The sequence below is a fragment of the Rhineura floridana genome, chromosome 8, assembly GCF_030035675.1.
Source record: "Rhineura floridana isolate rRhiFlo1 chromosome 8, rRhiFlo1.hap2, whole genome shotgun sequence".
NCBI classification, from domain to species: Eukaryota; Metazoa; Chordata; class Lepidosauria; order Squamata; family Rhineuridae; genus Rhineura; species Rhineura floridana.
This window is the reverse complement of record NC_084487.1, coordinates 1,727,970-1,742,555: the sequence shown is the minus strand read 5'-3', so window position 1 is coordinate 1,742,555 and position 14,586 is coordinate 1,727,970. Positions and strand designations below refer to the sequence as shown.

General features: G+C 49.0%; 1 protein-coding gene across 5 annotated transcripts in view; it reads left to right on the top strand.

Moving 5' to 3' along the window:
- SHANK3 (SH3 and multiple ankyrin repeat domains 3) overlaps positions 1-14,586 on the top strand; it is a 445,396-nt gene that overhangs the window by 329,434 nt on the left and 101,376 nt on the right. For all 5 annotated transcript variants that reach the window (XR_009764300.1, XM_061637962.1, XM_061637959.1 and 2 more), the window contains one exon: positions 3,349-3,431. Coding sequence is in view for 4 of the 5 variants with exons in the window: in XM_061637962.1 (XP_061493946.1) it covers positions 3,349-3,431 (83 nt within the window). In the remaining variant the exon portion in view is untranslated. The remainder of the gene's footprint in view (positions 1-3,348; positions 3,432-14,586) is intronic.

Below are 14,586 nucleotides of genomic sequence, written 5' to 3'. Positions count from 1 at the left end.
GGCAGCAGGCATCCTTGCAGGCAGTGGAGCCCTTAAGACCAGCCTCTCAGAAGTTACTAAGCCCTTGTGTGTGGCTTCCAGAATATCTGGCTATAATGAACAGTTCTGGCGGCAGAAGTGGCATTGGAACTGAGTCAGAGCATTGCTCCATCTAGCTCAGTCTTGTCTACACTGACTGGCAGCGGCTCTGGAGGCTTTCAGGAGGGGAGTCTCTTCCAGCCCTTCCGGGAGATGCCAGCAGTTGAGGCAGATGTTCTGCCACTGAGCTATGACCCTTTTGAAGTGACACCTCCCTTTGCCCTGACCTTTGCACTGTGTTCTTGTGAAGATTTGTGACAAATTTGTAATACAGTAGGGCCCTACTTTTCGGCGTTTAGCTAATACGGGGGCTTTCAGTTAGAGTAAGGCCCCACTCATACGGCGCTTGTTCCACTTTTACAGCGTTTTTCGGGCGTTGGGCACCATTCTTTTGAATGAGTTTTGCTTTTTGGAGGGTTTCGCTTTTAGGCGGGGGTCTGGAACGTAACCCGCCATATGAGTGGGGCCCAACTATAGTCCCATGATATGGGGGGCAGGGGACAGCTGGAGCAGCTGCAAGACAGTTAAGGACCTGCAGCTGAAACCTCTCCAGTTGAGAAAAGAGGGGTTCACAGGAGGGGTATATTTCTTTCCTTCCACACCTGCCTTTGTTTCCCCAACTATAGAGATTTAGTTCTTTGTCACTAGAGGCCCAGGTGACCTCAGTGGCCAGGAGTGCCTTTTTCCAGCTTCAGCTGGTAAGACAGCTGCAGCCGTTTCTGGACCGGGATAGCCTGACCATGGTTGTCCACGCACTGGTATCCTACAGGCTGGATTACTGTAATGCTCTCTATGTGGGGCTGCCCTTGAGGTTGGTCCGGAAGCTGCAGCTGGTGCAAAATGTGGTGGTGAGACTGCTCAGTGGGGCAGGGTATCGCCAACATGTCACCCCGCTGCTGAAAGAGCTGCACTGGCTGCCCATTTGCTACTGGGCCAAGTTCAAGGTTCTAGTTTTGGTGTACAAAGCCCTATACAGCTCGGGACCAGGATACCTGGAAGACTGTCTTATCCCTTATATACCCAGTCAATCACTGTACTCTGCAAGTGAGGGCCTCCTGCAGATACCATCTTATCAGGAGGTCCATTCTGCACAACATAGGAAATGGACCTTTAGTGTAGTGGCACCAACACTTTGGAATTTCCTCTGCTTAAATATTAGACAGGCGCTATCTCTGTTGTCTTTTTGGTGTGATTTGAAAACTAGACTTCTGTTAATGCAGCCTAAGATGGCATTTGCCTTTTTTGCAGCCACATTACACTATTGGCTCATATTCAGCTTGTAATCAACAACAATCCCAAGATCCTTCTTGCGTGTAGTATTGCTAAGCCAAGTATCCCCCATCTTATACCTTTTCCTAGGTGTAGAACTTTGCACTTATCCTTGTTAAATTTCACTGTTGTTTCAGCCCAATGCTCCAGCCTATCAAGATCACTTTGAATTTTGTTTCTGTCCTCGAGGCTATTAGCTACCCCTCCCAATTTTGTAACATCTGCAGATTTGATAGGCTTTCTCTGCACCTCCTCATCCAAGTCATTAATAGTCAATTTTGCCGTACTGAAAGTAGACCCATTGAAATTAATGGACTTAAGTTGGCCATGTCCATTAACTTCTCCTCTGAGTAGGACCAGTGTTGAATACCACTCTGGATGGTACATCCAAGTACATTCTAAGCCTGGGAGATTATTTTCGGTAGCACCACCATGGAACTGAGCTAATCCTCCTTTCACACACCCTGCCTCCCTGCCAGCTTTCTTCATTTCCACAGCCTGGCTTAGGCGGGGAAAGACATTTTGATGCTGTGATTCAGGAGTCAGAAACCCTTGCTGCTGATTTATTGCAGGTCACCCAGGGATCTGCCAGTAGAGCTGGGTCTGCCTTCTGCTCACGCCTGGTTTACATGGCTCCGTTGTCAAGCCTCCCCTTGGGCCACTGTGCTGCTTGCAATGCCCTGAAGAGAGCAGCATCCCCGGGTCCCTCCTCTGCACGAGAGCCTCCTTGTCTTACAGTAGATGTGTGTGAGCATGGATTTTGGAGCACAGTGGCTGGGGGGAGGGGGGTCTGCTGTGTGTGAGAGAGCGGGTGTGCGCTGGGGGTGTGTCTCTGCTGCAGTGTGTGTGTGTGTGAGGAAGAGAGAGAGAGAGAGAGCATGGGGCATGCCAACATGCCGGTATGCTTGCGTGTGTGTGTGTGTGTGTGTGTGCAGTCATATACGTGAATGTGAGCCCTGCGTGTCCACTCCTTCTCTTCTGGCCGTGCGTGGCTGCTTTTGATCGCTTCCTCAATGCACGTGGGGGGTGGGGGAGAATTGCCCCGTGAATGGCTTCAGAGGGACACATCTCCTCTGCCAGCTCCAAAGACCCGGCAGCTTGCCCTGCCCTGACACAAGGAGACTCACGACGTGTCCGATGGATTCCGTTCTGGTGGCAGGCAGGCAGCACCGCCGTGGGGAGGAGTTCCACAGCAGCATGGCAGCCACCACTCGCTGGCAGGATGGCTTTCTCCTCCTCTCCCCCCCCCCCCGCCATCACCAAAAAAGTCTCTGCAAATGCCAGATGTGCCTTGGCGGAGGCATCCAAAAACCTCCCAGCCTGAATCCATTCTCCCCTCCTCTCTCTTCCATTGAGAAACAGAACCAGTAGCTTTGTTAAAACAAGAGCCACAAAGCGCCACTCTCCCTCCCTCCCTCCCTCCCTTCCTTCCTTCCTTCCACCACCAGCCCTCCTCCCTCTTTCAATTTTTTTCTTTTTCAAATGACAGTTACTTAGCAACAGAGGGGAGTTTTAACAGAAGATGAGAGTGACAGCGGGAAAAGATAAGGACTCCACTCGCTCTCCCTCTCCCAGGAAGCTGAGCCCCCCCACCCTCCTTCACAACCCCCTCCCTCCTTCTCCTTCCTCCTTTTGCCCCCAAGTGGGGGGGGGAGCAAGAGCTGCCTCTGCGCGGTGATGGATGGTTTTTTGTCTAGCCAGCTCCATTGAAAGGGAAGCCCCATCTGGGATCAGTAAGCTCTCTGCATACACATGCAGGTGACTGAGCGGGGAGCAAGGAGTGGGCAGTGGGGGGGACGGGCCCGGCGCCCCTCCGAACCAGGGAGGGGAAGGAAGGAGGCTGTGCCCGGTGGCGGCAGGAGGGCAAGTGCCGTTGGCTGCCTCTCTCTCTCTCTCTCTCTCTCCTGCCTGAAATGAGAGGCTGGCTGGGAAGAGGCCCCCCAGTGCAATGGTACTGACAGCTCCCCCCAGCTTGATTTTCTTGTGCTCTTTCCTGCCCAGTGACTACATCATAGAAGAGAAAGGAGCCGCCCTGCAGAAGAGGGAGCATGAAGGGTTCGGCTTTGTCCTGCGAGGGGCCAAAGGTAAGTCTGCCGGGGGAAGGAGTCGGGGGACGGCTGGCTGGCTGGCTGGCTGGGAGTGGCGCAGAGCTGGCCCCAAAGGACCCTCGCTGGCGCTGGCTGATGTCTGGCTGTGGCATGTGGACAGCATTTCTCTGGGAACGGGACGCAGAGGAGGGTGTGTGTATGAGACACAAAGATGGTGCTCACTTGGACCCATGTGTGTAGGGAATGCAGTGTGAGACTGTGTGTGTGGTGCGCGCTCCTGTCCTGTGTGCGTAGCACAGGTCGCCCTCTCTCTCCCTGCATGCCATGCTTCTCCTGCACAAATGGGCACCCGACAGCGCTGGGTCTGCTGCCCTGTGCAAATGGAGCACCTCTCCCTTGCCAGAGAGGAAGCATCAGGCTGGAAAGAGCTCAGCACCCCTCTGAGAAATGCCTCCTTTCCCCTGTGTGGGTCTTCTCTAGGAAGGGGGCTTTCTTGGAGTGTGTGTGTGGGGGGGAAGACTGCTATTACCCACATGCTCAGTGCCCAAAAATGGACATCTCCCAAGCTGTGGCTACTTTGCCAAGGGGGGACCCACTTGATTTCCACTCCAAGGAGGTGTTTTGTCTGGAATGGGAGTCAGAGTCTCAGAGAATTTGTCCCTGAGAGTGGAGAGGTAGGCTATTGTGTGTGGGGGGGGGGGGTTGTTCAGGGAGACTGGAAATAAAAGGCTGAGCTATGGAATGGGGACATGAATGGGATGCATCTGCTGAAGGGATGAACTGATAAGGGTGGCCGTGTATTGTTTGGGAAGACTCGCACCTGATTCCTCCTTAGATGTGTAGGAATCAGGACACAGTCCAGGTGGCTTTATGGGTTGGGGGGAAGGAGTTGCTCTTGGAGAGTTGGCAGCCTTCTCTCTCCCATTCTCCAGCCCTAGGAGGCCTCCTTTCTAAAGCTGTGCAGGTGATTCCCACCCCCCACCCTTCCTTTCATTCATGGGCAGGGCTCCCTTTGTAATGTGGGCGGGAGCCGTACCTGACTCTTCAGGTCCACCCCCTGCCCGCTTAGAAGCAATGTGGGGGGTGATTCAGCTGGGAGGAAAGGACCACCTGCCTCCAGCTGCCCTCCAAGTGTGGGGAAAGAAACTCCAGCTTGTGCAGGAGAGGTTGCTCTGGGCCCTGGTGCTGACATCTGGTTAGGGGCCAGTCCCCAGTGACCCCAGCTCAAGTGTTTTTACTGTATATTTAATGGTTTTTATTGTGCTTTTGTGTGTTTTTTTAACATGTTGCAAACCGCTTTGATACTTTTAAATGAAATGGTATACAAACATGTTTATAAATAAAATAAGTAAATAAGTGTAGTTCTGCCTGCCTCTGCCCCAGAGGAAGAGTGTTGTGGGCGCCTGTTTTCTGGTCCATGCAACAGGAGAGCTTTGCCCATCCCCTGGCTAGTGTGAAGATTTCCCATCATGCCTGGCTGCAGGCAGAGTCCCAGCTGGTTTGGTGCCTTGGTGTGATCCTGCACAGCCTTCTTCAGCCCAGCGATGGGAGATGTCTGGCTCTCCAGGTGATGGGAAGATGGCCCTGGAGGTGTGCATGGGAAGGCGAGCCTTCGGGTGGCGGGCTTTGCACTGTGGAATGGGGATGAGGGGTGGAAGGAAGGGTCTCAGGAAAGGCTGAAGCTCAGAGAAGGGCCCTTTGACCGATGGGGGGGAACTTCTGCAGAGTATTGGCGGGTTAGGTCTCGGGAACAGTTCTGCCTGAGGAGGGGCCTTTGCTGGGGGCTGATCTGCAGCCTGCGTGTGTGTCTTTGGAACTGTGGGGCAAGGCATTTGGAGCAGGATTTGGTATCCTGAGCTTTCCTTGCCAAAAAGGCAAAGCAAGCTTCTAGCCCTGATGCCTGCAGAGAGTAGCTTGGGAAGGTGTCAGCACTCAAGCAAGCGTGCAACCCTCCTTTGCCATGATGGAGTCATTGTGGGCTCGTGCAGAGAGGAACTACCCCCCTCCTTGGATAAAAGGAAGGGAAGGGAACTCACAAGCTTCTGGGGGCATTTTCGAACAATGTTAGGATGGATACGCTTGTTTCTGCTTTTATTTTCAAATCTTTGGAGCCAGGCGCGAGTCTCGAACCCACCCACCTGCTCTCCTCTCCCCACCGCCTCTTTTCACGGGTGGTTTCCAGCGTCTCTGACAGCGGGGAAGAAAGGTATTCCTACCCCACTATTTCTCAGTGTGGGGTGGTGCCCCACCCCCATATCCCCATAATTATACATCTGCCTCGTGCTCTGGTTTTGGGACCAAAGTGCATTCAAGGGCAAGGCTCCCAGTAGTCTGGAGAGGGTCTTTTGACCAAGCTAATCCATGCCCCCAAATACAGAATTCTTTGAAAAGCTGCATCACAAAAATACAGTAAATTATTCAAAAGAAAGCAAACGTATGTATCTGTGCTTTGCATATTTATGGCGGCCTTGAGTCAGTGCAGAGAGTCTGGGCTAGAGGTGAAATGCCCTCTATTTTTAAGGTCTCCCACCGACACTGCAAAGGTCCATGGGGGGGGAACTGAGGCTGAGGCAGGCAGTGTAGCAATGTAGTTGTGAGCCAGCTCCCCAGGTCCAATTTTGCTTCTTCCTCACTGGACGGCTCCTGTGTGCACAGTGGGAGAGATAATAGTGGCCTACCTTATAGGATCATTGTAAGAATTACAAGATAATTATGCAAATCATTTTAAGCACCATATAAATTTGGAAGATGCTGCTGCTGATTGCCTGTGACTCTGAGCTGAGGTCACCCAGCTCCAGGCCCAGCATGACAATCAGAGTTCTGGCTGGGGGGAAGCTGGTTTTCCTTGACTAATCCAGCTCTAAAGAGGTCCCTTTTCACGTGTCATGGTGGCTGACCTAGAGAGGTTGGTGGAAGAGACCTTCAGGAACATTATAGGTGTGTCCCACTCCCAGGATGACAGCGCCCCGGCTGTCATGGAGAGTGTCTCTCAGAGGAAGAGGGAAATGATCCCTTAGAAGGGACCCATTCCTTGGGGGACGAGCAGATATCCTCTCATGCCAAGAATACTTCTCCAGGGGGCGGAAGGATCCTCTTGGTGGGTGATTAGATCATCAGGAACATCAGCCTGGTAGATAGTGCTGGGGAAGAGTCAGTGGTCGTGGTGCATGCTGGCACCAATGACATGGGGAAATGCAGACGCAGGGTCCTGGGAGCAAAATTTGGGTTGCTTGGTAGGATGCTGAAAGCCAGGACCTCCAAGGGAGCTTTCTCTGAAATGCTACCCGTTCCATGCACAAGGCCAGGTAGACAGGCGCTGCTTTGTAGTCTCAATGCGTGGATGAGTCGATGCTGCTGAGAGCAGGACTTTTGGATTTGTTAGGCACTGGGGAACATTTTGGGACAAGCCAGGCCTGTACAAAAGGGGTGGGCTCCACTTGAACCAGGACGGAACCAGACTGCTGGCGCTTAAAATAAAAAAAGGGGCAGAGCAGCTTTCAAACTGATTGAGGGGGGAAAGCCAGCAGGACCTGAGGAGGGTCCAGTTTGGAACAAATCTCCCCTCTGGGACGAAGGTGAAAAAAATCATAATAATTTAAATGGAGGAGGAGTGGAACTGGGCCTTGTGAGTGCAGGGGCACAGTACAGCAGTTCAGAAAGGCCAATGCACAAGTGCCAAAGACGCGTGAAGAGAGGCACGGTATATACTGTACATGTTTATGTGCTAACACTAGACACCTCTGAGCCACGATGGGTGAGCTTGAGTGCTTGACCTCAGAGGACAGCTTGGATATAGTGGGCACAAGGAAACCTGGCAGGACAGAAGGTCAAAGCAATTATCTTCCTGCTTTTTGTGATTGGTGGTATCAGTTGAGTATAAGGCCATATATATGTTCCCTCCTGCCTGTAAAAACCACTAGAGAATTTACTTGATTGCTGCAGTATTGTACTTTCGCACCTCCGGTGCATATAGAGTTTTTAGCAACTATAATGTGAGTAACTCTGCTATGATTTTTAAGAACTACATGTACTATGTGGTTTTTTTCAGAGCTTGGAAAAGTTACTTTTTTAAACTACAACTCCCATCAGCCCCAGCCAGCATGGCCGCTGGATTGGGCTGATGGGAGTTGTAGTTTAAAAAAGTAACTTTTCCAAGCTCTGTTTTTTTTATATATTTTTATATATATATATATATTTACATATCCACACTTTCATTTCTTTGGATATGTGGGTGAGTTGAATGGGTATTTCTTAAAAAGAAAAACATTTTTTGTAAAATATGAGCTTTAATAATATAATGTAAAGGATTTCAATAGTTATAATTAACGTAATATATGTCTGTCCTGATGATGTTTTTCTGTTGGATTATAGCCCCTGATGAAAGCCCTTGATGGGCTGAAACGCGTTGGGCATTTTATATTATAAGCTATTTCTGCAAAGAATTTATACAATAAATACATTGAAACTCCCTCCTTAGGCATTCAGGGTTTACACCCCCTTTTTTTCTGCAGGACAGAGAGAACCAGTGGGAAACAGTTATCTCTGGATGTAAACTCTGCAGCACTGGTTCTTGACCTCTTTGGGTTATGGACCCCTTTCAGAATCTGATGAAAGCTATGGACCGCCATAAATAAATAAATAAATAACAATTAATGTTATTGCATTGGAAATGGATTTTGGGGGTCCCACTTCATGGTTAAGAACCCCCACTCTGTAGGAAAGACAGGGAAGGATGTGCTGTGTATGTGAAGGGAGGCATTGAATCAAACAAGTGAGAAATACCGAAAGAGGCAGAGCCGCTCCGCATAATCATTAGCTCCAAAAGCAATTTAGTAGTGGGGCCACAACATCATCATCTCCCTGATCAAAATGCTCTAGCTGTGATGGCTGTGCTCCTGCCTCCATGATCAGAGGTAGCGTGCTTCTGAATACTTGTTGCTGGAAACTGCAGGAGGGACCTGTGCTTGCAGGCTTCCCTTTAATCATCAGGTTGGTCACTGTGAGAAGAGGATTCTGGACTAGATGGACCACTGGCCTGATCCAGCACTGCACATCTTCCAGAGGTGAAATTCCAAGACATCCTAAATGGCTGTGCCCTGGAAGGTTGGTCATGAAACCAACCAGAGGAGTGGCAACCCTGGACTTAATCTTAAGTGGTACCTAGGACCTGGTGAGAGATGTGTTGTCAAAACACGTGGGAACAGTGATCATAGTGCTATTGAATTAAACATGCAGGAAACTTCCTCAAAATTATAGGATTGATGAAAAGGAAGTTGAAAGGCTAAGATGAGGGTCAAATTGCTCCAAAACTCTTGAGGCGTTATTTAAAAACACAATATTAGAAACTCAACTGGAGTGTATACTGCAAATCAGGAAGGTACCACCAGGGCCAAGAGGATGTCAGCGTGGTTAACGAGAAGAGTCAACGAAGAGGCAAGAAGGCGTCCTTTAAAAAACTTGGATTCTTGCATTTAATTTGGATTTCTGGATTGAGCAGGGGGTTGGACTTGATGGCCTTACAGGCCCCTTTCAGCTCTACTGTTCTATGATTCTGTGAAAAGGAACACACACTGACAGAAGAAATGCAAGCAGACAAAGATTGTAAAAAAATGGAGGAGCACATTGTTAAAAACATAAAGATCAACAATGACAAAAATCTTTAAATACATTAGTAACAAGAAACCGTCTAGGTAGGCAACTGGATCCTTGGATGACAAGGGAGTCAAAGGTGTGCTGAAGCAGGATAAGGAGTTTGCAGAGAAGCTGAATGCATTAATTCTTATCTGTTTTCACAGTGGAAGATATAGGGCAGATCCCGGTGCCTGAGCTAACTTTTGCCAGAGGGGAGTCTGAGGAACTGAGGCAGAGAGTGGTGACAAGAGACAAAGCTCTATGCCTGTTAGGCAAAATAAAAACTGACAAATTCCCAGGTTCAGGTGGCATCTATCTGAGAGTTCTCAGAGAACTCATATGTGAAAATGCCAATCTCCTAACAAAAATATATAACTTGTCTCTTAGATCCCCCCCCCATCCCTGAGGTCTGGAAAGTGGCAAATGTAACACCAATCTTTTAAAAGGGATCTGGGGGTATCCTGGAAATTACAGGCTAGTTAGCTTAACATCTGTTCTGGGAAAACTGGCGGAAAGCAGTGTTAAAGATAAAATAACCAAGCATATAGAAGAAGTGGCCTTGCTGAAGCAGAACCAGCATGGCCTCTGCAAGGATAAATCCTATCTCACTACCCTATTAGAACTCTTTGAGAGTGTCAGCGAGCATATTGATAGAGGTAATCCAGCTGACGTAGTGTACTTGGACTTTCAAAAAGACTCCTGAGTAAGCTTAGCAGTCATGGGATAAGAGGAGGTCCTCTTGTGGATCAGGAACTGGTTAAGTTACAGGAAGCAGAGGGGAGGAATAAATGGACTTTTTAATAAATGGGCTTTTTAACTTGTTCATAAATAACCTAGAGTTAGGGGTAAGAATTGAGGTAGCCAAGTTAGCTGCTGATACTAAATTGCTCAGGGTGGTTAAAACAAAAAGGGATGGCAAATTGTTCCAAAAGGAACTGAGTGAACGGGTGGTAAAATGGCAAATGCAATTCATTGTAAACAAGTATAAAGTTATGCATATTGGAGCAAAAAATCTTAATTTCACATGTACGCTCACGGGGTCTGAACTGGTGGTGACTGACTAGGAACGAGGCCTTGGGCTTGTAGTGGACACCTTGATGAAAATGTCAACCCAGTGTGCGGCAGCTGTGAAAAAGGCAAATTCCATGCTAGGGATCATCAGGAAAGGTATTGAAAATAAAACTGCCAAAATCATAATGCCGTTGTATAAATCTATGGTGCGGCTACATTTGGAATACTGTGTACAGTTCTGGTCACCTCATCTCAAAAAGGATCTTGTAGAGTTGGAAAAAGTTCAGAAAAGGGTGCCCAAGATGATCAAGGGGATGGAGTGACTCCCCTATGAGGAAAGGTTGCTTTTTAGTTTAGAGAAAAGATGAGTCAGAGGTGACATGATAGAAATGTGTAATATTATGCACAGCATTGGGAAAGCAGATAGCGAAACTTTTTTCTTCCTCTGTCATAACACTAGAACTCATAGATAATCCAGCAAAGCTGAATGTTGGAAGATTCACAACAGACAAAACAAAGCATTTCTTCACACTGTGCAAAGTTAAACTACAGAAGTCACTCCCAGAGGAGGCAGTGATGGCCACCAACATGGACAGCTTCAAAAGAATTTTAGACTAATTCATGAAGGACAAGGCTATCCATGGCTTCTAGCCATGATGGCTCTCCTCTGCCACCATAGGCAGGATGCGTCTGAAAACCAGTTGCCAGAAGCCACAGGAGGGGAGAGTTGCTCTTGCACTCATGCCCTGCTTGTGGGCTTCCCTTCGGGGCATCCGGTTGCCCACTGTCAGAACAGGATGCTGGACTAGATGGGCCCCCTTTGGCCTGCAGGCTGCTCTTCTCAGTGTGCCGTAACCCTCTGTGAAGTCTCCAGTGATCCTGTTCCATCCTCTTCCATGTTAATTTCTCCCTCACACTGTTAACACCCATCATTCTCATTTATTCATAGTTTATTATTAATTCAGCTGTGGCTCTCAGAGCAGAGCACAAAAGAGAACATTCAAATAAAAAAATGTATAACCAACAACAAAGAATTTAAAACAAAGCAGGTGGTATGGCAGACCAGCATCAAAAATGCAGCATTGATTCCAGGCGATGGTCTGAAGGCACACGAGACCAGCTCCCTGCTGAAGCTAAGCAGGGTCAGGTCTGGTCAGTGCCTGGATGGGAGACCGCCTGGGAACCACATGTAAGCCGCCTTGGGTTTCATGAAAAAGAAAGGCGGGGTATAAATGTAATAAATAGATAAATAAATAAGTGATGTTGCCAAGCCTGTGCAGCAGACATCACCCCTTCCCCTCTCACCTTCTCAGATGGGGCTACTGCCTCTCCCTCTTGAGGCCCACAAGACTGTTGGCAACCTGGCAATCTCCATTTCCATCCTTCCTATCCCTTGTTGTCAAAGGTAGAAGGAATTAAACCTCTGCCACTGACAGAGATGCTTCCGTAGCGGCTCTGAAGCTGGAGAGAAAATAAAAAGCCTGGGAAACCTCTGGACTGCTGCTATGGCCTCTGCATATATGACTATCCTTGTAGACTGTTTCCTTATTTGAAATGATACAGCAGCAGCCATTCTACTTGAGAGATGTGGGTCAATTTTTATTTATTTATTTATTGATATCCTGCCCTTCCTCCTGGCAGGAGCCCACGGCGGCAAACAAAAGCACCAAAAACCTTAAAACAAACTTTAAAACACACCAAAACAAAACATCTTTAAAAATGTTTCTTAAAAAAAGCTTTCAAAACATTGACTAAGATTAAAAACATTTTAAAAAAGAAGGTTTAAGAACATATTAAAAAGCAATTCCAACACAGAGGCAGACTGGGATAAGTCTCAACTTAAAAGGCTTGTTGAAAGAGGAAGGTTCTTCAATAGGTGCCAAAAAGATAACAGATGGCACCTGTCTAATATTTAAGGGGAGGGAATTCCACAGGGTAGGTGCCGCCACATTATTATTTAGTAATAAATGTGTATTCCCCCAGTGCTGCTTGCTCTGGGATGTTCTGTGCTGGCTTCCAAGTGTGTCCCAGGCACTGTTCAAGATGCACCAGGGTGCAAAAGGCAGGTGTCCTGGCCAACGCTCAGACTAACTGGTGTGTTTTTGTCTGTTATGTTTGATGCAAAATCTCAGCTTAAAGTGTTTGCTAGATCATCTTACAGACTATACAGGACTTTGCATCTCTGCCCAGCATAACTAGGCGTGTTTACTCAGGCTGAGACGTTATTGCAGCAAGTGGACATGCCCCCTGAAACCCTTTAAATAGGCTCGGGGCAGGCGTTCTATTTGCCTGGGGAGGGTTTCTCTGAATGGGACTGCGCTAGCAATCTGGCAGTCCTGCAAACAGGTTGAAAAGCTGGCTCTACCTGTGAGTGCCTGCACATCTGCCGGAGCATCCTTAGCAAGAGTGGTGGCAGTATTTCACTGAGATCCTCTTCGGACAAGGGTGTCTGGTTGAGCCTCCGATCCCTCTTCCCCCAAAAGAGGTGTTAGCAACAGCAGCTAGTGCAGGGAGGGAAGGGGTTGGAACTATAGAGGCAGCGTTGTCACTGTCAAAAGCGCTGGAGCCTCCTTCTGTTTCAGCCTTCTCCCACTGCAACCCACTGGGCCCCCCTTGTGAGCACTTCAGGAATGCTCCATGCGGCTCATGACAGCAGGTGCACAGCAGCCATTCAGATGGCCTGTGAAGGCTCAGTCGGTGGAAGGCAGCTGGGTGGACAAAGACACCTGAGACCTCCCAAGGATCTGCCTTGCCTGGAGCTATAGCAGGTCAGGCCAGGGCTGCCTACTAGGGTTATTCAGGCCGTCTCTCTGGGAGAAGCCCCCGCCCTCACCCATAAGAACATAAGAACATAAGAAGAGCCTGCTGGATCAGGCCAGTGGCCCATCTAGTCCAGCATCCTGTTCTCACAGTGGCCAACCAGGTGCCTGGGGGAAGCCCGCAAGCAGGACCCGAGTGCAAGAACACTCTCCCCTCCTGAGGCTTCCAGCTGCTGTCTAGAATCTTTAACCAGATCTTTTCTAACAGCTTTTTAAAAGTCGTTTTCTTTTAATGTATATTATGTTCTTTTTATGGTGTTTTAAAGTGTTTTTAGTGTTTCTGTTTGCCGCCCTGGGCTCCTGCTGGGAGGAGGGGTGGGATATAAATCAAATAATAAATCAAATGAATAAATAACCAGAGAGTCAGGGACCTTCTGAATGCAGCTCATGTCTCATGTCACACACACACACACCCTCTCCCTTTATGGAACCATGAAATATGACTTTGGGTCTGGGACATGGATTGGCTGTGGGTGGAGAGGAGAGTCCTTCCATCTCTCATCTCTCATAATATTAGAACTCCAATGAAGCTGAATGTGGGAAGATCCAGAAGACGGAAAAAAGAGCTTCTTCACGTAGCGCGTAATTAAACTGTGGAATTTGCTCCCACAGGAGGCAGTGATGGCCACCAACTTGGATGGCTTTAAAAGAGGACTTGTGGAGATCAGTGGCTAATAACCGTGGTGGTGATGTTCCACCTCCACTGTCACAGGGCATGTGCCTCTGAACACCAGTTCCTGGTGTGCTCAGGTCCCGCTTTCGGGCTTCGCATTGGAGCATCAGATCAGCCTCTGGGGAGAACAGGGTGATGGACTAGATCCCTCCCCTCAGTTTGGCCTGATCCAGTTGCTGCAAGGCTCTGGTTTTTATAACCACCACTCCTTGTCTTTGTGCCACACAACACAACCCCGACCAAGCGGAAATGCATCCACGCTCGCACATTTCTTCCAGGTGGGCCCTTTGTTTACCTTTTGGGCTCAGTCAAGTGCAGCTGGCTGAAGAGTGGCAAAGGTCTGGATCATTCCCACCCTCCCACCGAGCTTTGTAATGGGGTGCCAGGACCAGCCAGCCTGGACTCATGCTAGTGGATTCCAAAGGGCATGGCTGCTTGCTGGCTTCCCTGCCCAGTGGATCCCTTCAGGGGGCCCAGGGTGGGGAGGAAGGGAAAGGCCAGCAGCTCCTCTTCTGAGTGTCCTTTCTCTCGAAACTAACCGTACTGAGCCAACCCATAAACATGGTTGCATGGTGGTGGTGGTGAGGAATCATTCACAAACCCCATTTATGTCTGTCTTGCCTGGGATGATCAGCTAGATCCCTTCACCTTTCACATCCTGTGGTGGCAACCAGAACAGCATAAAAGATGCTGGATTCATTTTACAAAACTGGGAAATCTTCTCTGGTGCAGCATCTTCCCTTTCTTTGCCTCTCTGGTCTGCAGATGTTGGGAGAGTTGCTCCTCTGTCCGCCTGACCTTTTCACAAGCCGTGTGGCTTCCATGCCTACCCTGGGCTGCCTCCTGCTTGTCAGCAAACTGAGTGCAGGCAAGGCCGGCCATGTGATGGCATCCAGGTGGCTCCGAGATGTGCAGTGCTCTTTGTCTACTGAGTGTGCATTAAGACAGTGACACAGGGGATGGCAGTGAAGCTCTCCAAGAAGAGCCCTGTGGCTTGGCCAGACCAAAGGCCTCTACAGTTCAGCCTCCTGTGCCCACAGCTCCTAAGGGAGACCCA